This window comes from Sminthopsis crassicaudata, chromosome 2 (assembly GCF_048593235.1).
Source record: "Sminthopsis crassicaudata isolate SCR6 chromosome 2, ASM4859323v1, whole genome shotgun sequence".
Classification (NCBI taxonomy): Eukaryota; Metazoa; Chordata; class Mammalia; order Dasyuromorphia; family Dasyuridae; genus Sminthopsis; species Sminthopsis crassicaudata.
Window position 1 is genome coordinate 600521154 of NC_133618.1, and position 26554 is coordinate 600547707.

Here is a 26554-nt window from a genome sequence, read left to right on the forward strand (position 1 = left end):
AAACATCTTTAAGATATACCTTAAATTGAACAGCCCACTATACTGCCTCACAAAGAAATCCATATCCCCATTAAGGCTACAGGAGTAAAATTCACCAAAATTACTGGTAAACACATATATATTTTATAATAAATAATACCAAGACTGTTTCAAATAAATACAATCCAAAAAGATGAACACAGTATTTTTGGTAAGATATTTTGCACACAAAAAGGACAAAAAGAAAACTGGCAATCCTCTCCATCTTGCTTTTTACACATTCTAATGAAAACAGATTCACTTTTTCAATAGTTCTAAGTACAAAATTAGACTAAGAGTTTATAAGAAGATTGTCTACTATATCTCCTCACATTACTTTTAATTTCAAAATCTAAATCACAATAATATGTATTGGGAAAAGGTTTTTTTATTATTTGGGGGCTTTTTGTTGTTGTTTTAATTGTAGACGAACATCCATCTTATAGTAGGTATCCTATATGATTTAGGATCACTTAGCCCTTGCTTAAGGAACCAATTCAACAAAAGTATTAACCAAGAAGAAACATCTTATCTCACTTTTTTCTTAAAAAAAAAAAAAAAAAAAAAAAAAAAAAAAAAAAAAAGGAGTCAAATTACCTTAAGCAAAAATATTATCTACCATTCAAATACGTGGGATATAGATTTCCATTCATCTAAAATAAGTGGTTTTCAGAATGAATGGATTTGTCTTTAAAAATGAATATATTTTCTTAAACATATGCACTAGTAGTAAATCCTAAAAACTACATGTCCCAAAGAGACCTGAAATGCCCTGACTCCATTAATATAAACCCTGATAATCCTACAAAGTATCATTTTATATTGAGCCACTTCAGCAAATAACTGTGGAAAGAGGAACCTGACCCTGCACATAAAAAGAACTTCCACTTTACCAATTAGGAATAGGTTAGAATTAACAAGCACAAATTAACACCATGGACACAGGACTTAAGGATGACTAGAGCCAAAAATAATAATCCTACAAATGCCAATGTTGATTTCTACTGCTCTATTCTATTCAACATGACTTGAAGGTTAATTAACGACTCCATGGTTAATTAATTTTACAAATGCCACATTAGATATAATTTTCTATCTCAAGTACTATGTAGGTTTATAACCTACATCCAAGGTTGTAAACATCCAAGTCTCCATGCTGAGAATATACAATTTTCCAATGTTCAGATTAGAAACAAAACTAACATATCAATCAAATCGATTTTTTTTTAGCAGTTTTTCATAACTTCAAAAATTACAAAACAATTAAGGTCTAGAAAAATGTTATTCTCTTTAAAGGGTGTGTAGGAGAGAGATCACAGTAAGTTTTGTTTAGCTGAATTAGAATTCTAAAAGTGGCTCCTTTAAAACAACTTTTTTTTAAAACAATAAAGCCACAGAAGTAAGGTCTCATAAGAATGAAAAATATTGCTAGTAAAAAATATCTCATGACACTAACAGGTAAACTTTTAGTGTACAATACTGAGAATTACAGTAACAAGTGCAATAAAAAACGAACACTGAGGTTGTTTTATGTTAACCAGATAATAACCCTTGGAAGAATATCAAACTGAATATCAATTTCCTTCCAAACCTTTTGGAGGTTTGAGTTTTGTGTGCATATGTCTAGCAGGCATCTATTGCTCCTAACAATATTAAGTAGTTATCGCTCGCCATTTGAGAGTCTTTCTCCAGAATCATAATGTTCTTGTGTCACCCGGGTAGATGTAGAATTGGAATTTTGCAGCAAGTCCATTAACAGAACAACTTTATTATCTATGTGCTCTTGGAGTTTGTACATACGCTGGTCAATGTAGTCCATAAGTTTCTTCTCCATCAGTTCCATATTTTTAGAAATTATCTTTTCTAAGTAGGAACATACAGGCTGCTGTTCCACTCTGTAAATAATAGAAAGAGAATAAGTTCTCACTGACTTGTTACATACAGTTCAACAGCTTCTCTACTTAGATTCCTCACTTCTCTCCTAAACTCCATGCCCAGTATCACAAGCAATTCAAGGGCCCAAAAGGAAATCAATTTCTTATCCTGAAACATACTTACCCTGCCTCCACAACTCCTTGGGGACCACAATACTCTGAACTCTCCTTTCACCCACCACCATATTCAAGAGTTGCCAGATCCAGCCAGTTCTGTCTCATCTTGTATATCCAACCTCCATCTCTCCACTTATATGGCTACCTAATTCCCTCATCTTCTCTCCGGGATTAGTGCAATAACATCCTGCTAGGCTTCTTGTTTTTGGTCTCTCCCTATTTCAATCCAACTATACACAGAGCTATTAAACATCTTCCTCAAGCACATGTCTGAGTATGTTGCTCTTTCATCTAAACATATTTAGTGCCTCCTTAAACCAGCCTTATTTTTTCATACATCATATTTCTCACAGACACATACACACAGAGACAGACAGAGAAAAATCAACTCTGCTGTGAATGTTTTCTTCCTGCTCTAATTACCTTTTACTTACTTAGAACTGCTAACATGTATCTAACCAAGTAAGAATATATAAAGTTCTTGAGGAGAGAAACTGCTTTTCATTTCTTTGCTTCTCTGGTACCTAACAACATCTTGAATGTTTTAAATACTTAAAAATGTACATTAAAGTGAATCTGAGCAGAAAAAAACTGTTTTACATTTAAATAGATATCGAATACATTATTCCATGGACACTTCTTTAAAAAATCCCCCATGTTTCTTCTGAATTTTAAAATTCAGAAGAAAACTGAACTCCCAGATTTAAAAAGATTCCATATCCTTCTTTCAAGTAGTTCTATCAAAAACAGTCTAAGGCATCTGAATATCTTAAACAGGATTTTAAAAATTATAAAGAAAAATTTGTAATTGTGTGTAACTGTCAAGGGACAGCTTTGAATATTTCTGTAATATCAAACTCTGTCGACATGAAGAAAGAGGATGGTGCAAAAAATATGTACATTTATAAAAAATATTTAATAGACCTGTACACTGAGTTTGCCTATGTCTACCCAGTTTCTTTTTTATATTATCATGCATCTATTTAACTAAAAGACTATTTTGCTGTAATAAGAATGTTGATGATGATGACACTATTAATAGATCACAACTATAATACATTAGGGCTTATCACTTCTTTCACAAAAATGCAAGAAGTGCAAGTTTTAACATAGTTTTTACATAAGGAAACAAACGATCATTAACTGAACTTACAGATGGAGCTAGGACTTGAACGCACATGTTTCCATGCCAATATTAGCACATACAACACTTCATTTCCCATTTAGTACCGGCTGCCAACATGCCTGGAATCATATTCCTTGCCTCCAGCTCATAGAATACCTCTTTTCCTTTTAGATATACTTCATGTACCATCTTTCATAACTCCCCTCAAATGAGAGCCCCCATCTTCCCTTCACACTATCTTCTTTTAAGGACTGGGTACCCCCATATATGTATAACTTACCCAATGCTTACAACACCTTCATTTGGCTTGGTAGTGTTTCCCTGAGGCTTATTCTTGTCTCCTACACGGAGATGGTTTACTTGACTACACAAGTTTTGAAGAAAAGGAAGTAGCTCAGAACTAGGTATATTTGAGTTATCATTTGCTTTCTTTTGCAACCAAGAGGACACTACAAATTTAAGATCATTTTCAGGAAGAATATTGTTTTGTTGTACACTTTTACATTCTTCAAGATCTGGAATACTTCCTATATTTCCTCTATCAGGCAGTTCTGTGTTTTTGTCAATGTAAGCTTTTATGTCTTCAGTGACTGCTCCAGATGTCAATCCAGACTTAAAAGGAAATGGTGTAGAGGATGACTTGTCTAGTACTCCTGAAGCCGTTGACTTATGCAATCCATCAGGCATGTGTTCATCTCCAAGAACAGGTGGTTCTTTCTTTCCCAAGAAACACTGAAGTTGCTCTCCAAAAGGAATACAATTCTAATAGGAAAATATATACACACAAATATATATATATATATATATTAAAAGAAAATTATTTATTAGCAAAGTACTAAAATAAGCTTTATAGCTTTAATTAGCTTTATCACCACAGTAAGGTTTTCATTTGAGTCTGTGTGGCCTTACTAACTACCTCTCTTAAGCCTTTGCTTTCTCTTGCTTAATGTTCATTTAAAATGCATTTTGAACTAAATGACCTAAAGTCCTTTCTACTTGTACTATTGAGTCTGTAATTAACCAATTATAAAAACCATTTATATGATTTTATGTATAAACAATTATAAAAAAGCCATGAACTATTTTTAGAGTGGCTGTTCTAAAGTCACTTGTTTTGTGCAAAGCTCATGATTATTTTTGTAACAGGTTTATAGTAGTATACACATAACCAATCTTAAAATGTGGTTATTAGTAATTTTATAATGTCAGTGTTACAATACTGTATGATTGTAGCAAGTGTAAGCTGTATGTGTATGTAACCATTTCCCTCTTCAAATGATTTTTTTGACACAAGGAACTAAATACTAAACATATTTTTGCCATGTTAATCTTATTCTTGAACTATGAAATTTTTTTTTATTAGCATGTTAGAAAATCTCTTTAAAGACAACAATTAATTAATGCATTCCAGGGCAGAAAAAAAATCTTTCTTATTTTATTATAGAATATTTTATTCCATACCTGATGGAGAAAAAAAAAATCAAATTTGGCAAGTTTTAATTTTCTAAGTAAGGTCCCTAAAACATCTTTCTCTGTGGTACCGTCTAACCTAGTCTTTAAAATTACAATTCTAATCCATCAAAATGACTTATTTACTGGAACTTATTATCTTGACACACCTTTAAAAGCAGTCAAAGCACATGATTTTTTAAGAACCTAAAAAGTAGTTGCTAAATCAATGTAAAAAAGGGAATAATTCTAACTTCAATGTATTTTTTAATGAAATCCAATCTGTTTATGTAATTTAACATTAATTTCTAATTAGCATGCTAATACTATATGATACTGTGACTTACCCGCTGTTGAAATCGAACCATGTTCATGAGTTGCTGAGCACCTGGTGATAATTTTGAACCCATGGATTCCATCATGGTTTGAACTCTGTCTAGATCTATCCTTGATCCTAGAGCAGGAAAGCTTATTGAAGAATTTGCAGAACCTGCCTTTAATTGGACTACAATTTTACTCACAAATATACTTTGTTTATCACCAAAAGAGAGCAGCTGTTAAAAAAAAGTTTTTTTCCAAAAATTAGAATGATAGAAATGCATTTTAATATATCGGAAATAATATCCATATATTAACTCTACAAGAATGAAATTTTCCATTTTTAAAAATTTGTTTCAATTACTTTAATATTATCAATTACAGTTCTTATTTATTCCATCCCTGATACTCTCAAATTTGCTATTTCATGGAGTAAAATTTAATATCTATTCAGGGGGTTTATCTACCAAAATCCTCAAAAAGGTTCATTTTAAGTTGGGTTAATTGCAGGGAACCTTTTGACAACATTAGTGAGATTTCAGAATATAAAACAATTTTATAAAATCATAACTGTCACAAGAGTGGGTCTGACAAAGCCTGTTTGATTCAATATTTTGGCTTAGTAATATAAAGTGTTGTAGAAAGCTATCCTTTTATAAGGCAATGTTATCCACTGTCAACTTCAAAAAAGTTAAGGATATCTTAGTATCTGAGGCATGCTGGTTTTCATTAACTAGGACTGATGTTGATCAATGTGTCTGAACCAGACAAGGTTCTGTACAATGGAATTCTTCAGCAATCTGGTAAAGTCCATGGACCCCTTTCCTTCAACCAATTATAATGAAACACAGTTATCAAATTTATTTGTAAAACAAGTTCATGGACCACATATTAAGAACCTGTAGTCTAAACTGTTTATATATAATTTCAATCAATATCATCAAATTAATGAGTTACATTTTAAAGTTTCATACTGGCTATGTAAAATAAGAATTAATTTGTCCTTAGCTCTCTCCAGATACCAGGGGAACCTCAAAGGATATAATTTAAGAGAGAAGGGGGAGGGGGAGGGAGGAAAAGAGAGAGAGAAGGAAGAGAAATTTAAGAGAGAGGAGGGAAGGGAGAAAGGGGGAGAGAGAAGGAGGGAGGGAAGAAGAGAGAGAGAAAAAGAGAGAGAGATGATATCCACTTTATCCATAAAGAATTATATGAACTTTCCAGACTGAAAAGTCCTAATCTTTTTGCTATTTGGAATAAACTAGCCATCACCCTATGAAAATTTTGTTGTCCTGCAGTGAATCCCACCATCCATATTCATTTTTTCTTAACAATCATTCACAAAACTGCAGAGTATACCAAAGAAATAAAGGTAAAAGCATATTCTCTTCTTTTAGTACCTTTCAAAAACCTGACTACTCCCAAAATATAAATATTACACAAACTAACAGCTCAAAACTCCAAGCAAAAAACAAAAATTTTAGGAAAAAAAAAAAAAAGCCTACATTTTTATTGTTTCAAACAAAAAAATTGAGTAGCTGTTGTTCGATTGATTACCGTATCCAACAATTTGTGACCCCATTTAAGGTTTTCTTGGAATGGTAATAGAATGGTTTGTCATTTCCTTCTCCAGCTCATTTTACAGATGAGAACACTAAGAGGGTTAAGTGACTTGTCCAGGGTCACAAAGCTAAGAAGTGTCTGAGGCTGGATCTGACCCTAATGCAATAATGCTAATACAAGCAAGCATATATTATTTGCACTTTTAAATTTATGAAATGTTTTAATATATTATTGCATTTGATTTTCACAGCAATCCTGTGAGATAGCTTTTATTCTCTCCATTTCACAGATGAGGAAATTGAAGCTAAGAGAGATTAAGTGATTTGCCCAGAATCAAACAGCAAATTAGCATTAAAGCACGATTCAGACTCAGGTCTTCTTAGTTCTAATCCCAATTTTCTAGTCACTGAATCAAAATTAAATATTAAAATAGTAGGATAACTTTTAAAAGTTAAAATTAATACTCTAAAATAATGTTAATTAAATGTCTTACCTTAATTTTACAGTAATCTGTGGGACATTCTAATTTTAGATATTTCTTATACAAAGTAATGTCATTTTCACTAAAAAAAAAAAAAAAAAAAGAAAAGAACCATTTTTTATTCCATGAATTATCACTTATAATAAGAGTTTAGATTTTAAAGTTAAATGTTAATGAACATTTTAACAAATTAATTAACAAATTATTAAATTATTTAACAAATTAACAAATGTTAATGAATTTTAAAAATACTAGGATTGTTTCCTAATACTTTACCACTGATAGAAGATGGTGACAGGACAAGGAAGAAATCAGCAACCGAATCAAAGCAGCAAAAAGGTAGTTGCTACTGTTGTTGTTCAGTCATTTCCAGTCATGTCTGATTCTCTCTGATCCCATTTGAGGTTTGCTTGGCAGACACTGGAGTGGCTTGCTATTTCTTTCTCCAGCTCATTTTACATATGACAAAACTAAGGAAGACAGGATTAAGTGACTTGCCTGGGGTCACACAGCTAGTAAATGTCTGAGACAAGATTTGAACTCAAGAAGAAAAGTCCAAGCCCAGCAGTGGATATCCACTGTGGATATCCAAAATGGGATTACAGAGAACTGAACATGATTGAAACCAATCAGGCAAAAACTATAAAATTTTAAATTGTAAAGATGGTTTGGATCCAGACTAAGAAGAGCCTTTAATGCCATGCACATCCCAACGCAAATTATAAGTTAGTCAGTAAGGAACGGGGAATCGCTGAAGATTTTTAAGTTAGAAAAGGATATGATCAGGCCTGAGCATGAGGAAGACTAACTTGGCACTAAAGTATGAAGGATAAATCAGAAAAGAGAACCTACACACGTGGAGACCATTTAAAAGATCAATAAAATTAGTCTAGCTATAGTTAAGTGTCTAAACCAAAGGAATGAAGAGAGCGTAGAAAAGAGGGGTTGGATTCAAGAAATATTGCCAGGGCAGAATGGATACACCTGGGAATTGACTGGATATAGGGATGAGGGAAAATGATAAATCAAAGATCAAGTCAAGGTTTTAAGCACAGAATGGTGGTGCCATGTATAAAATTAAGGAAACTAGGAGGAGCAGATTTGAGGAGTGATGATAATTTTGGTATTAGACATGTCAACTTGAGGGGGGATGGGAAATCTGAGTGAAAGTGTTTAGCAATGAGTTAAAAATGTGAAACTTAAGACAGGAGGACAAAAAAGAAAAGAAAAATGCAATTATTAAGCACATGGTGTGTACCAGGCATTGTCCAAAGAACTGGTTGGAGATATAGACTTGGAAGTTAGTTTGAAGAAAAAGAATGACTGAAATGACAGAAGGAGATGTAATGGCTAAGGGAGGAGAAAAAAAATCCCAAAACCCTTTAAAGAAAGAAGAGAAATAAACCAAAGAAAACATTTCAGGGTTCTGGAACACAAAGCACCAAAAATAAATTTAAAATGGCAAGAAGAAGAATCAGAGAAAAGAAATCTGAAAAACACATTGCTGCAGAAGACAAGGAAAGAGAAGGTGGTCAAAAATTTCAAATGATGCAAAAAGATCAAAGAGAATTAAAGAGTCATTGGACTTGGCCTCAAAATATATCTACTGAGAACATTATGCAATGAGGCTCCTGTTCAAAATGCTCAAAAATTCAATTAGTTATTAAGAAATGAAAAATCCAGAATGATTTAAAACAAGCTAATTATCTTTCTGCCTGATCTGTTCTTTCTTACAACTTTATTTTGGTCAGCAGTCCCCCATTAAGTCTGTTTCTCATACTTAAAACCTTGGACTGACCTTTCCCTTTCCTTCACTTCCCATATCTACTTAGTCCTATCTACTACTCCACAACCTTATCCTCATCCATTCCTCTCTGATTTCTCTGTCATCACTCTACTACCACTTGCCTGGATTGACCACAGTAGACTCCTAACAGTTCTTCCCACTTTCAGACTTACTCCACCCAATTCATCCTTCATAATGCTGTAAGAATAATTTTTCTTAGACAGATAGATCAGGTCATGCTACTCCTCTGATTAAAAGTCCTCAGTGACTCCCAGTTACCTTTTGGGGGCAAATTGAGAGTCTTTTTTTTCATTCAACACCTGTATCTGACATATTCCTCTTACCTTTCCAGTCTTCTCTTACTTCCTTCAATATACTCTATGCTCCCAACTAAAATAACCACACCCTGCTCACAAACCAGTCACTTAATAACAAGCCTCTGCTGATATTATTAGCTATATGTAGAATGAACACCTACAAAGTCCTACCCATTCTATAGATAAAGTTCCATCTGCAACAAGAGGGCTTCTGTGGCCCTCTAATATTAGCAATACTAAGAATGATAATTCCTATTATTATAGTGTCTTTCAAACATTATTTTCTTTGATTCTTACAACCATCTTTGAGGTGAGTAATAGAGACTTTATCTGCCCCATTTTACAGATGAGAATCAGAAATTATGTGACATGCCCAAGGTTGCACAAGAGAGTTAAGGAGTAGAGGTGGGATCCAATTTCAAGCCTGTCCTGACTACAAATCCAATGTTCTTTCCACTCTCCCATACTTTTCCCTGTTTTCACAGAGGGATTCAGGAAAAAGGAAGGAAAGGAGAGAATGAAGGGCAAGAAGAATTCTTTCTATCCCAGGAGGTGGAGAGGAAAGAAAATGGGAGAGATGAAGAGAGGGACAAAATGTGCTACTGCCTAGAAGGGACAGATCTCTAAAGGGCCCAGAAGGAAATGTGACTTCCAGTTGCCTTCAGCCCCTTACCACTAAGATCTCACAAACTAAGTCTTGTGTTCTTTAACTTTTAAAATGCACTTTTTATATAACATTTCATATCAGAGTTATCTATTTCCCTCTTAAGAGACAGTAAGCACTATGATGGCAGGAAAGAGTATTTAGCACAAACATAAGTTCAATAGTTGTTGAATGAATGCTAATCAGTTCCTTATACATATACTAATCATTATGAAGACATTATCACGAGCATAAGAATGCTCGTGTATTTTTCAATGATATATCTCAATTATTGATATTGAATGGGTAGTCTCTTTAATGATGAAGAATGAAATGCTCTATGACTTTTATATCTTCAAGAACTACTATGAGATGTCAGAGGAAAAGGCAAGGACTTGTCTTAGCTCTCCCAAATACCTCTACAAATGACTTTACATAACACCTCAAACTAGAGCAGCAGAACCAACAAAAGAACTAGATGAAACAATCTCGCAGCCCAAGATAACCTAAAAGGTCAGCATAAAGGGTCTGTCACAGTAGGGTGAGAACAGAGCATGCTCCAGCACAGGCTGTATCCCAACAAACCAGCAGCAGACCTTGGGCGTGACTGTGGCAACAGGAGCTACCAGAGCTCTCTGTCCATTGAGAGTAAGGGGGGTGGAGTGGGGGTGAAACAACTGGTCAGGAAACGATGGGGGTTCCTTGCTGTTATACTGCCCACACACTGTCTAGCTGTAGTCCTAGGATCCAATGCTCCTTGGGCAAGAAAACATATGGACAGGAGAGTGGTGAACACACTTTTCCTGCTATCAATACCACCCTAGAAGAATTGAAAACTTCAGACAGTTCCTGGGAATTGGGAAAACTGGGAAAAGAAATGAACCATAAAAGAAAAACAGGACAAAAGAGCAAACAAAATGGTAAAGGAGGCACCAAAAATTACTGAAGAAAATAATGCCTTAAAAAAAAAAAAAAAAAAAAAAAACAGAATAAGCTTCAGGCCTGAGGACTCCTTAAAAAGTAAAATTGAAGGGGCAGTAGGCGAGATGGAGCAGTAGGGGAGCACTGGCCCTGCAGTCAGGAGGACCTGAATTTAAATAAAACCTCAGACACTTGCTCTGTGACCCAGGACAAATCACTTAATCCTGACTACCTCTCTCCTCCCTCCCTTCCCCCCAAAAAAGCAGAATTGGCCAAATAGAACAGGAGATATAAAAAAACTCACTGAATAAAGTAATTTCTTAAAAATCAGAACTAGACAAGTAGAAGTTAATGAAACATCAAAAACAATAAAAACAAAATTAAAAGAATGAATAAACAAAAGAAAATGTTAATTATCTCATTGGAAAAAACAACTGACCTGAAAAATAGATCCAGGAGAGCCCCCCCCCCTTTTAGGCTGGGGTTAAGTGACTTGCCCAGGGTCACACAGCTAGGAAGTGTTAAGTGTCCGAGACCAGATTTGAACTCCGGTCCTCCTGAATTCAAGGCTGGTGCTCTATCCACTGCGCCGCCTAGCTGCCCCATCGAGGAGAGTTTGAGAATTAATGGACTACTTGAAAGCCAAGATCAAAAAAAAAAAAAAAAGCCCACCTTTTAAGAAATTATCAAAGAATACTGACTTGATATTCCAGTACTAGAGGGTTAAAACAGAAACTTATAAGAATCTACCAATCATCTCCTGAAAGGGATGGCAAAAATGAAAATTCCCAGGAATGGTAGAGCCAAATTCCAGAGCTCCCAGGAAAAAAAGAAAATAATGAAAGCAGCCAGAAAGAAAAAATTCAGATGTCATGGCACCACATTCAGAATGACACAAGATTTAGCAGTTTCTACCCTTAAATTTCTAAAATGCTGATTTTCAATATATCTTTGTAATCTCAATAGTATGTGTGTACTTTCTCAATAAACATTTGAATAATGAATGTGATATTGACTTCAGGGTCAATGATTAGTTAAAGAGCCAGAATAATTAAAAAAGAAGCAAAAGACTAAAAAAAAGCCCTTCAAATTTTAAAGGTACAAACCTGTTTTGCTGCACAGTGCAAACATTCTCTCCTCTACTGGTTCCACAATATTCCTCTCTGGCGTACACTTCCATATTCCTGGCTTCACTTAAAATGCCAAGTGAAACTATTTCTTCACATCTGTGAGGATTACACTTTAGGTATAGAAAGCAGGAACTTTCATCTTCATTGTCCACTTTCCTCTTCAAAAGCACAAGATCCTCACTGAAAGAGTATTTGTTTTTAATATATATTTAATTAACAACATCAGCTATTATTAAATATGCTAACTTTTGAATTTTTAATACCAAGTTCTGCCCACAAACTGAAAATTATACTTTTAGTTCAGGATGATAAACTACTAGCTTCTCTGGGATATCACCTTTTTACTAATTCTCTATATTCTTCATATTTTTTTTTCCAGTCTCCTTTTCTCTTGGTGGGAAGCAAAAGAAAATAAATAAATAAGACTTTTGAAGTCTTTTCAATTCCATGAGAGAAAGAAAAGGTTGTTTTTTGGGGGAACTAAACAAATAGCAGTGAATACACACACACACACACACACACACACATATACATTTTCCTTAAGAAACATTACAGCTTCTCTTGGGCTATTTCCTCATCTGTAAAATAGATATGATCAGAGAAGTCAATAACTACTATGAATTTAGGAGAGTGCTATTTGAGAACAAAGTGAACAATGGACAGCAAATTTTTTATTAAATAAGCTAATAGTAAAATATTCAAAGAGAACATGTAAGAACATTTACTGTAGTAAAATTGCATTCATGGTGGAGGAGATGGGAAGCAATGGATTTGAAATCAGAGGAATGTATTGTAATCAAACTGAACCTCATCAGTAAAATGAGGGTAAGACTTGCCCTATCCACCTCACAGTCAATTTTGAGCTCAAAGGGCCCAGAGGCATCATTCTATCCCCTCTTCTCACTTTAGAGCACCTCATTTGACTCTCCCATTCTGAAGATTTTAAGATACAAGTATTTAGTCAAAATGGGCCCACTGAACTGAGACTCTGGGACCTTAAATGAATACACATCTAGTGGAGAAAAAGGGTAATGAGGGGTAGGAAGGTTGAACTTAGTTTTCTTCTGCTTCCAAGTCCATCATTCTTCCCATATCACACTAATAAACTAAGGCCTGAAGAAAAAGACATACCTAAGTCGTACAAGAGCTGTTGTGGAGCTAAGTTCTATGCTTTCCACTAAACAATGCTTTTCTTGTGAAGTAAATATTCTGTAAGCTGTAAAGCTCCACAAAAATGTGAGCTACTATTTATTATGAAAATGGTGGTTGATTATTGAATCCTACTATATGCATGTGTGTGTATCCACACTTAGTGGATCATGACAATACTTAATTAGTGACATAAATATAACTTTAATTTGTAGTAAAGTGCTTTATGTAAATTATCTTATTTGAGTCCCTCCAAAACCTCAGAAGTACCTACCACCAGCTGTCATTAAAGCTGTGAGGTCACACGGTTAATAAGTGTAGAAATTGACCCTAGATCCCACCACATCCCGGGTGCACACGTGCCTGTGTGTGTATTACATGTACCCATAATAAGTGTTATATACATATTTGTATAATGCATGAGTTATATTTATGTAGAGTGAAAATTACATAGTTTATCTATTGTGTGTATGTGGGAGGAGAGAGGGAATGCATTTCTCTATGTGTCCATAATTCCATTTTGTCAGTGTCACCTGGTTCAGTCACGGAACTTCCTCAGTTTCCTCGTCTGTTAAAAAGATTGGGTGGAGGTTGGAGTCAGGGAGGGCTGGATTCCAGGTATTAACTGTAACACTACCATGTGACAACTTGGACAACTCATTTAATTTGCTGAGGGGATGACAGTGCCCACTAAGCGCCAGACACTGCTAAATAAATTCTGCTGGATTCAGAAAAGGCAGAAGCTCCCTGCTCTCAGGAACTCTTGGTGCAACGCCAGCCGCTCTGTGCACACCAAGCACATACAGGATGGCTTGGAGAGACCAGACCGAAGCAGGCCACGAGCTGAGGAGGACAAGTTAGTCTCCGCATAAGGAATCTGAAATGTGACTTCAAAGTCACATCTGAGCCAGTGTCTTTACCTGCAAGGTGAGATTAGGAATGTTTGCACTGTCTTTTTCACGGGGTAGTTGGAGGTTGTTCCTCCTATGTGAGCAGTTCATATCCACAGGTGCAGATATGCATGCATGCACGTGCAAATGTGCACAACTACATATACAAGCACCTGTGCACACACCTGGCCATATACACCTGTGCACACTGTCCCCGCCCCTCTCGCCGCTTTCCCAGGGGTCCAGACGCGGTGAAAGGCAGCTCACAGGAATGCCCAGGAACCCCCTCTTCCCCAGCCCTCAGGCCTCGGAATCCAAAAGAGGGCACCCCAGTCCCTTCACTTACCCCGGCGCCGGCGGCCCCAGGGCCTCTTCTTCCCAACTATCGCCGCCGCCGCCGTCAGGGCCTCCGAGGCCCGTCAAGGCCAGGCTCAGGCTCTGGGCCAAGCCCCGCTGGGGGACTTCCCAGGAGGAGGAGGTCATCAAACGGGGAGCCTCCCCGCAGTCCTCGGCCCCCGCCTCCATGCCGCCTTCAGGCCCCTCAGGCCGATGCCACCTCTGCCTCCCGCGCCAACCGTTCCCTTCCCGCCCTGGCTGGGCCGGTCCGGCCCCACCCCCCACCCCGAACCCGGACCGAACCGACCCGGGCGGGAGCTAGAGGAACCTCTCTCTAGTGAGCACGTGTTTCAGACCGGGTAGAGTTCGCCAGCGAAAGGAGCACTTCCGGATACCTTACTTTGCCCTAGCCGGCTGAGGAGAGATCACGTGAACCAGGCATCTTGAGTTACGCAAGCGTACGACGATTCCCCTAGGCCTCTCCGAGAGCTCCAGCGGTGGGAACGAGGGAGGGGGAGGAGCTAAAAGAAAAGACATGCGCGTTTCCTCTCCGGAGCTTCTCTTTCCTCATTCATTCATTCGTTCTAACCAGCCTTCATTAAGACTTGTTGGAGGACACAGAAGCTATCTACTCCTGCTCCCAAAAGGGAAAAACATCACACTATGTATTAAAAAAGGAGTGGAGCCCGGAGGTCACGGAATCCTAAAGGCCTCTTGTAGGAAAGGGGCATTTGGGCGGAACTGGAGGTTCTGAGACAGAAGTGAGGAAGGAGCTCATTTCAGACGTGAGACAAATCCCGTGCAAAGTCGCTGAGCCTGGAGAGGGGAGGAGAGGAAGATGCTGAGTCTGGAGTGGTTGGGCTAGGATTATCTTCGGCACATCCCCTGTGGGGAAGGTGAAACTGTCCCCAATTTATAAGCGGGGAAACTGAGGCCCGGGGAGGTGAAGTCACGTGTCCAGGATCAGCCACTGTTAAATGTCGCCACTCCAAGGTGACCCGGCCACCCGGTGTGCGGTGCGTCCCGACCTCTCCTGTGGACATGTGACTCACCTACGAGGTGGAGAATCTGTTCTTAGAACTCACCTATTTTAGAAAAACAGGATGTGACAAGTTTGGGAGGAGGGTGTGGAGGAAGTAAAAACGTGTGGATCCACAAATAAGGACTTAGGGGTTGAGGGTTTGATAAACGGTAGAGGACGTGAAAGGAAAAAAGTCTGGAAAAACACGGATGAAATGGGACTCGCTGGGAAAGGATTTGAGTTGTGAGAAGGCGCTGTCGGGACTGCAGCAGCTGACAGGGACACGTTCTTCCTCTGCCCCTTACTGTTCCTAGCTGGGTGACCTCAGGCAAGGCACTCCCCCTTCCTCAGCCTTGCCTCAGGCATGAAATAATAGAATTCCACTAAAGCGACCTCCTCTCTTCAGATTCTAAATCCATCTCCCACTCTTTCTCTGACATTGACAGGTCTCGCCTACTTAAACTGGTCTTTCGTATTGTAGTATACAGTACACTCTTCAGGGCTCTCCCTCAAGTTAAATACTGTTCTGTCTTCTACTTATTCGTTTGTCTCAAGTTGGATCTGATGGGTACAAAAAATCCCGTAGTATTTGAATCAGTTAATTGCTTTTACTAAGATGTAAAAACACATAGATTACTATTATGTACAAAAATAGACTTAATAACCCTTGGTGGAAGTATCCCTGAAATGGTTCTATCAAGGGACCACTCCCAACTTGTTCCTTGGAAAGTTCCCTCTGCTCCGGAGGGAGAGGGAGAGAGAAATTAAAGAAAGAAACCTTTCCAAAGAGCACCTTATTGAGTATTTAACTATGCCCATAGAATGATTCTACACTCATATTTCTGGTGTTTTTCACATAAATGAATGCTACATTTTATAAAAGCATTTTTAACATTTATTGCTATAACAATATATTCGTTATCATTATATTTGTATATTTTTCAATTATTTTGAAATTAGGTTGTTAAATTTCTCTATTCTATTAATTGGGGATTTTTTTTTTACATTGTTATAAACATTCATTATCTCTTTCAAATTATCAATTTTCTTGGCATTTAATTGTGCATGATAGTTTCTAACATTATCTTTTACTTCATTTTCATGTGTTGTAATTTCTACATTTTCATTTTTTAATTTCTAGAGTTTGGTTTTCCCATCTTAACAAATTAGCTCTTCCTCCAAGGACCCCATTTTCTATTTTGATATCTTCCCAACAGCTGCCAAAGAATGGGGATCACCAGAAACATGATAGCAAATGGGGTGCTAGAGCAAAAAAAAAAAAAAAAAGAAAGAAAAAGAAAAGAATTCTTGAGCAATCTTTGAACATCTGTCCCAACGTCTTCCTTCCCTTCTTGCCAACCACTTTGAAGGGTGAGGAGGAGGAGGGGAGGGGAAGGAGGACCAAGCTGTGCCCCTTTGTCTTTCTTTCCTTTCCTTATCTCTTCTTATCTCAAATCAAAATACAAATCATCTCCACCTTCTGATGCCCATGTTCTTTTCAAAGTCCAGAAAGCATGTTTTCCTCTTCTATCCTAATGAGAAGACACTTTCCCAAAAATTCTTTATTTTTAGAGCTCTAAGAAGGATCTGCCTCTTGACAACATTCTCCATTCCCACTTCCATTCCTCCACACTTCTGACCTTCCTCCTACAACTGGAGGACCATAAGACAATTTAATGGGATAAATTTTTTTTCCAATTCATTTTTTTCATGTCATCTTAACATAATACCATATAGATCCTGTAAATGGCTGAATAAGAAGATTTAAAGGCAGAAACCACAGCTCAGAGATGAATAAGATCTCACTAAAAGCTACAAATCAGGGTATTTGGTTTTGGGGATTTTTTTTTTGAAGTGGATTTTATTTGTTTTAATGTCATTTTCAGGGTCATACATATATTTAGAAGGATTTTTTGTACTATAATTAAAATGATTCTTTCCAGTTCCTGGGCTGAAGGAGGAAGGTATACATACGAGCATACAAACACACATACTACATATTATATATATGGCTATAAGTCTTTTCAAGAAACTATGGAGGGGGATGTTCAAAGTAGGTTAGTTTTTTTAAAACAAAAGTTAATTATTCATTTCTTTAGTTGATCAATAATATTATCCAGATAAGTATTCAATAAATGTTTGCCTTAAAAAATAAAATAAAAATAAATTTCCAGGGTACACATAGTAATAAAATTTGTTGTGCTCACCTAAGTTACTGAGTAAGACTTTCTTTGAGGTAAATCAGTATATTGGAGAGATATCATGGCACAATGTTGATTAGAACACTAACATACAATGAAACTACAGATCAAGGAAAAAAAAAAAAAAAACTATTCCGAAGTAATTATTGCATGGATCTGTTTCTCTACAGAAAAGTGTACAAACTTAAAAAAAAAAAAAAAAAAAAAGATACACATTTTAAGTTATAGAAATTTTCATCATCAGAGATATTTTAATAATATTACATTTTGGTCAGCAAACACATTTATCTGACTTCATAAAATTTTCTTCTACAAACGCTATCAAATATTTTATATTCTTATACTTTTTAATAAAAAAAAGAAGCTTCTTATGGAATTGGGAGTCACAAAATTATGATTTTTATCCATAAATATTGGATTTGTATATCGATTTTATATACCTAGATGCCCAAGGTATAAAATGTTTTAGGTAAAAAGGGATCTTGAGTAGAAAGTTTTTAAAACTCTAAAATAAGCACTTAGTCCAATGACTGGCATATAATAAGCACTTGATCAGTGTTTATTAATGAATTATAAATGCCAACTCAGACTCTGACTTAATCCCTGCCTAATACTGGAGAAGAAAATGGCAAATCACTCCAATATCTTTGCCAAGAGAACCCCATTGACAGTTGGTCCCCAGGATATCTAAGTCAAATTTTGAATGTCTTCCTTTATAACATCAGACTTAGATATGTTTTAACCTTCTACTTAATCTGTAGGTAGACAGATTATAATGAGCTATTACAACTAAAATCTGAGATTCTATATTGAATGATTTCAGGCATGTCATGTCTCTTCCCTAGGTCTCAGTTCCTTTTTCTGTGAAATAACTGGGACTAGGGAGTCTTCTAGTTTCAAAATTTTGTGGTAATTAAGTCCTCTGTATTTGCTGATATTGTTTGTAATTTTAAAAATAAGCAAAGTAGAAATTTTAGGCAGATACTCCTAAAATGCACAAAAGGTAAAATCTATCACATTAAAAACATAATATCCTTCCTTCAAGTTTATTAGCAATTGTGTATGCTAACATTAAAATAAAAGTTTTGTTTTTCTTAAAAGTGTAATAGGGCATATGCATAGTTGCCCTGTTTCCTTTTTACTGACTATTTGTGCTGGCTCAGCTCTTACGAATTTTGGGAATGAGAAGTCCCTAGATACCCCCAGCCTGCCAGGTTTAATTGGGCAATAAAACACTTCAGCACTGTTCTTAAGGCCTTAGCATTTTTGGCAATAGCAGGAAGAACAGATGATTCAAGACTTTTAAAAAGGGAGTTAACTCTACTTAAAAAAAAAAAAAAATCTCCAAAAGAAACTGAAATGGAAAAGCAAAACAGTGCTGGTCTTCTTGCTGTTCTCTGCACTCAACATTCCCAACTCTCAACTCTGCTATCTCCCATGCTGGAATGTAGAATGACAATGTGGTAGAGAAATAGAAGGTTCAAGAGCTCTCAATCAAGCTGTATGCAGCACAATTCCAATTAGACAATGCATTTTTTAAAAAAAGAATTCATTTTTAAAAGAATAATATCTAGAAATCTTTCCACCAATGTCACACAGTTAGGTTTCAATATTTTTTGTGTTGTTTGTAAGCAGAAGATAAGTCGTTTAAATCTCACCTCTGATACTACCTTTGGAAAGTGAAAAAAATCAATTAGTTTCCCTGGGCCTCAGTTTTCCTTATCTTGAGAATGAAGGGGTTGAGGTGATGTGATGTGGATTGATATGAATGTTTCTCTGGTTTGTTTCAATTGTATGTAATTCCTTAATTAGTGTGAATTGTTTCTAAAGTGCCTTTCACTGTATTCCTTTTTTTTTCAAATTATGCATTTATATGTATTCATGAGGTTAAAAGAAAATAAAAAGTTAATTTTCTTGCATCTCAATATTTTATAATGCTGCAACATTCACTATGACAATTATAAAATACATCCATTCTTGGTAACATATCAAATGACTCAGTTACATTCTTTAAATAATTCCTAAGTGAGGAATCTTCAGGTCTGTTAAATATGTTTACAAAATGTTCTGGAAGAAATATCAAATAAGAGTGCAAGTAATAACAAAAGAGCATTGAATTTAGAGTCAAAAAAATCTGGCTGTGGGGTCCTTGCTTTCATGCTTGTCTTGGAAAACCCTGTAAAAACTATTTAAACTCAGTTAATCTCCATTTCCTCAACTGTAAAATGAGAATAATAATATCTACACTACTTATCTACCTCACAGGCTTATTGTAAAGATAGGAAATAAGGTCTATGAAAACACCTTATAAAGCGCCCTGTAAACTCTGGCTGGCTGTGAGAATTCGTTTCTGTGTCCTTTCATTTCTTTACAGATCCTATCTGTCTGATCTAATCTGTTTTTTTTTTTTTTTATAAGCACCTGCGGTTGACCTCATGTCCCTCTGTTTATGTCATGAAGGCAGGAGACAGGTATGGAAGCCATACAAGGCATAGTGAGCTTGATTTCAAACACACACACATACATACACACATACATACGCACACCACAGTTCTGCTAAATTGAAAATCATTGAAGGCTAAGTGATTAGCAAAGTCAGAGTGAACTAGTAAATTTTTGGGAAAGCAGATAATTTATGTTGGTTAATATGTTTGATAGGGAAACAATAAAGTAGTTAGTAAAAGTGGAAATTGGCTCTTAAAGGATTCCTAACTTAATAATGATCTAAAGTTATATGTAAATGTGTAGGGTGGAAACTCTGAAAAGGTACATTTGAATCACTGCATGGTGCTTAGGGCTGCATGCTTAATGTGGTGTAGTGAGGTAATCCTACTAAAAGATTTAAGGGCCGACAGAGGGACACAGCTCTCTTGGCTGCTGCACTGTCACCCACAGCTCTCAGCCAGAGAAGACTTCAGGCTCCAGAATCCAGAGTCCAGACTCCATCTTTGACCAGCCACAGGGAGGCTCTCCTGCCTCCTTCACTTCTCCACCCTCAGACCAAGGACTTTGTCTGATCCCAAGGTCCCCTAGAGAGCTAGCCCGGACATTACATAAATATTCTAAATTAAAAGGCAATGGCTTAAATCATTAAAATAGGATGGCAAATATAAAATACTTGGCAAACCTAAAATTTCTGTGTAAATGCTGGCTTTGCACAATGACATTTTGGAAATTTAATTCTGGATTCCACTGAATTTGAATATTCTGAAGCCAGTATACCTAGATACTTCAGATGTGATGTCACATTGGATACTCTACCTAGACTTGGAAGGGACAATCATCTTGATGAGATTAGGGTTAGGGTTTAAATGATGGGATAGTGATAGGTTTGGGGATCAGGGAACCAAATGAAGAGGTTTGAATCCCTTTGGATTCGACGCAGGGTAGGGGTTTGTGGGAACCCCCTTTCTAAAAGCACAGAGGTCCTTTGTAAAGGAATTTACCAATCCAAAAAGCTAGACTGATAAAAAGAAGTTTATTATTGGCATTGGGAAGTCAGCCTTTCCTATGCATGAATAGAAAGACTGAATTCCTTAGTGGCAAGGTCCTGACAGAGAAATAAAGTTTCTAGTAGAGAAATCCTGACAGAGAGGTATAAAGTCTGAGGTGAGAAAGTTGAGAGGCTAACACTGAAAGAGAATATCATTTCAGCAGGCAGAGGCTTGCTGCTATGCATGGCATGGCATATTAGGTCCTTTACAAGGACTGAGTTTAAAATTGGCTCATTTTATAATAGAATTCTTGGCTACAAGCTGGGTTGCTCTTAATGGGGGCTGGTGGGTGGAGTTTGAGCTGGAATTTGAGAACTGGATGAGTGTTTCATGATTAATCTCCAATTCAATGGGGTTAGAATCTGCAACTCCAGACTCAACTACCCCCACCTAGATAACAGAATGAAGTTGTTTGTCTTGTTTCCCTCGGGTGGGGTCTTTACAGAGGCCAGGATTCAAGGACTCTTTCTCCTTTAAGGAGCTTCTCAAGTGCTTTACGTCATGGCTCACACCCTAAGTCAGAAAGGGAGAAAGAGAAAGAGTTTCAGGGCTCCCTCGTCAATCTAGTCCAACATTTTCATTTTTTTGGAGAAGAAAAAGATTTAGAAAGTGATTTGACAGATAAAAGTTAAGTAAATATCGAAGGTGGAAAATGAGACATGCCCCTTTGATATGGCTGCCTTTGATCTCAGAGCAAGATGAATGAGTCAGGAGACTCATAGAGTGTGAAAAGATCCTCGGTTTATGGTGCTGTTAAGTTTGTTGATATACATTTTTGCAAGCATGATCAATGTGTGAACAGTAGACAATCCCCAATCACTATTCAGAGAAGCAGCTCAAGGGCTTTGAATATGCATGGTATCTACCAATGGGAGGAGAGCTGATCCAGCAATTCAGCAACTTGCTCACAGGCAAGAAGCCCTGTTCATCCCTGCTTGAGTTGTCCCTGGCTGTGATCCTTTGGCTTACCATTCCTGTGAAAATAAATCATAGCTCCTTGTTCAATGTGGCAGCAAACTTACTGTGCATCAAAGGTCAAGATGGCCCTTAAATTAGCACCCCTCCCTTTTCCTAGTTATCAGATGGACATGCCCTTCTTCCTGGTTGGCACACAAATATACTTATCTGGAATGGCTAATTATCCCCAAAGTGACTTTTAGATAAGTCTTGAGTCACGGAAGTTACTCCAGATGAGCATAAGCTTATTCTACAGAGAGTTGTTAAGATCTTTATATTCACTTGCTGGTACAAACATTCTTCTCTGCTCTGAAATTTAACAGTGGGCAACCAAATAGACTCCTACTCCATTACAACCCCCAAATGGAATTTTAAATTTTGCCAAAGCTAAAGGCCTAGGTTACATCGGGGAACACTCAGAATTAAGGCCAAGAGCAATTAATTAAAAGGTTGAAAAATGCTAATAAGATCCAGAACTGATTAACAAATAGCATCTTCTCACCAATTAAAACCAGGGAAATTCCAAAGAGGCAACTGAAAAATAAAGTTCAAAAACTACAGAGTATAAAATTTATAGGGAGTGGGCTTGTAGAATCATGTAGCTTTACAATTCACAAACAAGATGCTACACTGAATTATACACTGTGTGGGCTAAAAGAAACTATATCTTGTCCTTTCTAGAACCAAGTGACTATGAAGTATGCATGTATTCAGACATCATTAAATAAAGAACCAAAAAATATTTATATCAACACATGTATGCAAAGAACTGGAAACCAGGAAGATTCCCAGCAGCTGAGGAAAGGCTAAACTGAGGTATAGCTAACAATGGTTGGAGGTAGAAGATTGCTAAGGAGGAAAACTAATTATGTCCTTTTGGCTTGACTCACTTTGTGAAGTGGTACTAGTCATTCCCAAGCTTCTCTCCGTCAGGAGTGATTTTCTCATTAGTAAACACTCTCAGTCCCTCATTTCAAGAACAAAAGTTTCCTCCTTTCAACACTATCAAAAAGAAATGATGAGAAAAGAAATTGTCTCAAGCAACAGACTCCAAAAAAACAACTTCCATTTTTTTTTCTAGTAAATTTGTTTTTAACATATATTGCTTAATGAATCATGTTGGGAGGAAAAATCAAAGCAAGAGAGAAAAACCATGGGAGAGTTAAAAAAAAACAAAACAAACAAAAACAGAAACAGAAAACAGTAGTGAATACAGCATGTTTACTTATATTCAGTATCCTTACTTCTTTTTCTGTATACAGATGGTGTGAGGTGGTACCTTAGAGTTGTTTTAATTTGCATTTCTCTAATTAATAGTGATTTAGAGCATTTTTTTGCATATAACTATCGATGGCTTTAGTTCATTGAAAATTTTTCTGTTCATATCCTTCAAAAAAACTAACTTCGGCTAACTTTCAGCCCATCTCCCAAACAGAACTGCCTCAAGTTCATTAAGAATAAGTGTTGGTCTGGACTCACAGACTCACTTTGATTTTGAGAAGCTACAAAAAATATGAATCAGTAAATTTTTTTTTTCTGTCCAACTGTGAGCCCTAACGCTGGAAATGTTCTCGAAAATTATGAAATCTATTTCTCCCCTTGCGTAGCTCATGATTATCCTAGTATGTACAAAGAAATCAGTACAGTAATAAAACCACAGTCTCATAGAGAAAATCTGTTTCCTTAAAGCAAACAAAAACAGAAAGCAAATGGACTTAAAAAATGATTAGTGCTGGATACAGTAATGCCCACCTATGACCCAACACCTGGGGAAAATGAGGCTGAAAGATGTTGGGGATTCCAAGCAGCAATGGGCTATGCTGATTGGATGTGTTTGATAAAGTCTAGCTTAAGGGAACCAAAATGAGATTAGGGTTTCTGGTTGTCGGGAGTTAAATGATAAGGTCTAGTGGCAGGTTTGGGGTTCAGGGAACCAAATGGAGAGGTTTGGCTCCCCTGTACCCCCTTGGGATTTGGCGCAAAGGTAGGGAGTTTTGGGAACGCCCTTCTGGGGGATGCAGAGATTGTTTGTAAAGGAATTTACAGACCAGAAAACCTAGATTGATAAAAGAAGTTTAATTATAGGGATTGGGAAGTAAGGTTAGAAATTCTGACAAAGAGTCATAAAGTCTGGTGATGGAAATAGGTGAGGATAAAGAAAGGATAACACTGGAAAAGAATATTATTCCAGTGGGCAGATCTATGGAAAATGGAATTTTGCATGAGAATGCAGTTCTCAGGAGAGCTAGGTGGCGCAGTGGATGAAGCACCAGACCTGAAGTCAGGAGGACCCGACTTCAAATCTGCCCTCAGACACTTAACACTTCCTAGCTGTGTGATCCTGGGCAAGTCACTCAAATCCATTTGCTTCAAGAAAAGAGAGAGAGAGAAAGAGAAAGAGAGAGAGAGAGAGAGAGAGAGAGAGAGAGAGAGAGAGAGAGAGAGAGAGAGAGAGAGAGAGAGAGAGAGAGAGAGAGAGAGAGAATGCAGTTCTCAGTGGACAGAAAGTCCTGGCAGCAAAGGGAGCTGCCAAGGTCCATCTGCAAAGGACTTTAGTTGATGGAAGCTATTATATTGAGTGTCTTAGTGGGGCTGGGATAGCCTGAGCAGAGCAGGTCAGACCCGGTGGGGGTTGGTTCAGCTCAGGCTGGGTTTGAGCTTGAGCTGAATTTGAATTCAACGAGTTCCTTCAATTCAATAGGATTGGAATTTCTTTTGCTAGATGACAGAAAGAAACTGTCTTGTTTGCTTTCCCCCGGGAGGGGTCCCTCACTGAGGCAGAGTTGAAGATTTTCTCCTTCAAGGAGTTTTAGAGTTTCGAGGTCCCTTCTTCGTGTTCATTAAGCTCAGCAACAGTAAGAGATCCCAACCAGAGCGGGAGGGAGAGAAGCGCTGGAGGTTGCCTAAAGGAGTTTACCTGTCGAGGTCAGAAGTGGAGACTACTGATTAATACTGGGATCTAAGTAGTAGCCCTTGTAGATAAGGAGATAGTCTCAAATAAGCTTGGATTAATGGGCTGGTGAATTACAATATGAAGGGAAGAGGCAAAAGATACAGTGTCCTTTATTGGAGTCTGCTCTTGCAATATAGTGAGTGACAACCTATGCACCGTTCTGTGTGGCTTACACTCCACCTCCACATAGTCCCAGTATCAATGCCGCAGCACCCCTGCCCTTGGCTTCTGCTGACCCCCCCCCCCCTTTGATGCTGCCTGGGCACCGAGGCTACGGCTTCCGAGAGTAGTTGCACCGCTTCCTCCCAGGACTCTCCCTTCCCTACTTTTACAAAGTACTCAAGGTTTCTCAAGCTTCCGGGTTTACCCAGGACAAGCAGTGAATGGGCAAGGGAGGAAGGGACTCAAATAGAGACTATCATGTAGTTAGTGATAGACGAGAGAAAACAATAGGAATGATAGCAGGAGTGTTAGAGGGGAAAGATCTGAGGGGGGGGGGGCAGAGAGAAGAGGTAATGAAGAAGACTAGGTATTTCTTAAGGTCTAAGAAAAGATGGAATGAGTAAAATGTATGACCAGATAAAGGTATTTTCGTGTTCATAAACAAATAAAAAACTTTAAAATCAATTCTTTAAGGATTGCAAAATACATACACGTCATCTCATCTGGTCCTCGCAACCACCTTGTGACGTAGGTGCTAGTATTTTCATTTTACAGGTGAGGAAGCCGGGCCAGATTCACAGTACTAAGTAATTAGTGCCTAAGAAATGATTTGAACCCCAAAATTTAGCCACAATACACCGCAATGAGACGCTACAAAATAACACAATTTCGTCAAGAAATATTTACTATTATTAATCTTCTATGAAACCAGTTTTTAACTTGGTCTTTTTTGAAGCATATAAATTCTTCATGCAAGTGTTTTGGAAACTGGAATACGAAACACTTTATTTATTTTGATTTTTATAGCAGCAGAACACTCTGTTCTAGAAAACTAATTAACTCTCCCGGCGGAATGTGGCTGCTGGGGCAGCCTCCCGCAGCCAAAGCACTGAGTCCCGTCGCCCCCTACTGGTGCTAAGTGGTTATTATTTAACCCAGAGGAGCGTCAGGTATAGAGGTAGGTGGGTAGGTGGGTAGGTGGGCGGGGCTGGCTCAGTAATTAGTTAAGCTCTTCCTCCTTTGAGTGCCCGGAACCGACGCAGCCCGAGGCATTCTGGCTAAGGGCTCGCACTTTAGTGATTAATAATGACGATAACGATCGCTTCAAGATTTGCGAAGGGCTTTACAAATATCTCATTTAAGAAGACGAGAGCGGCCAGTATTTAGTGTTTATTTAATGCTAGCCAACTGTACTGAGCATTTTGTAATTGTCATTTGAGTCACACCAAGCTAGCCTGAAAGACAGCTGCTTGTGTTATCCCCATTTTATGGCTGAGGAAACTGAGACAGAGAAAGGAAGCCAGGGTCACACAGCTATTCATTGCCCGAGGCAGAACTAGAACTCGAGTTCTCTGGCTCGCTTCATCGTAATAGATTGTAGCCTTTCGTACTGCGGTGTAACGGGCAGGGCTCCTTCCACTCCAAGAAAACAATAGGACCTGCGTCGCCCTGGGTCCACTCCACCTTCTCTTCCGTACATTAATAGCACATGCCCGTTAGTTCTCCCCCGTTTCCAGGAGAAGGGAAGGCACAAACTCTCGGCTGGAGCTTGGCAAGGTGTAAAGGGAAAAAATGGTGGGAAGAGCCAGCC

The 26554-nt window shown here is 37.5% G+C and overlaps 1 protein-coding gene across 1 annotated transcript; it reads right to left on the minus strand.

The window, feature by feature from the left end:
- Positions 1-100: 100 nt before the first annotated feature.
- Positions 101-14622, minus strand: C2H10orf88 (chromosome 2 C10orf88 homolog). The gene is made up of 6 exons (XM_074284963.1): positions 14186-14622; positions 11777-11980; positions 7016-7085; positions 4992-5198; positions 3476-3957; positions 101-1913 (listed from the first exon to the last, which is right to left on the minus strand). Exons 1-6 carry the CDS (start codon positions 14362-14364, stop codon positions 1679-1681), a joined length of 1377 nt encoding a protein of 458 aa, XP_074141064.1. The 5' UTR covers positions 14365-14622; the 3' UTR covers positions 101-1678.
- Positions 14623-26554: the final 11932 nt, after the last annotated feature.

Coding starts and splice junctions, on each gene's coding strand:
- C2H10orf88 (XM_074284963.1), bottom strand. CDS start 14,364: ATGGAGGCGGGGGCCGAGGACTGCGGGGAGGCTCCCCGTTTGATGACC. Junction 11,981..14,185: donor CTGGGGCCGCCGGCGCCGGG/GTAAGTGAAGGG, acceptor ATACTCTTTCAG/TGAGGATCTTGTGCTTTTGA. Junction 1,914..3,475: donor GAAGGTGTTGTAAGCATTGG/GTAAGTTATACA, acceptor TATTATTTACAG/AGTGGAACAGCAGCCTGTAT.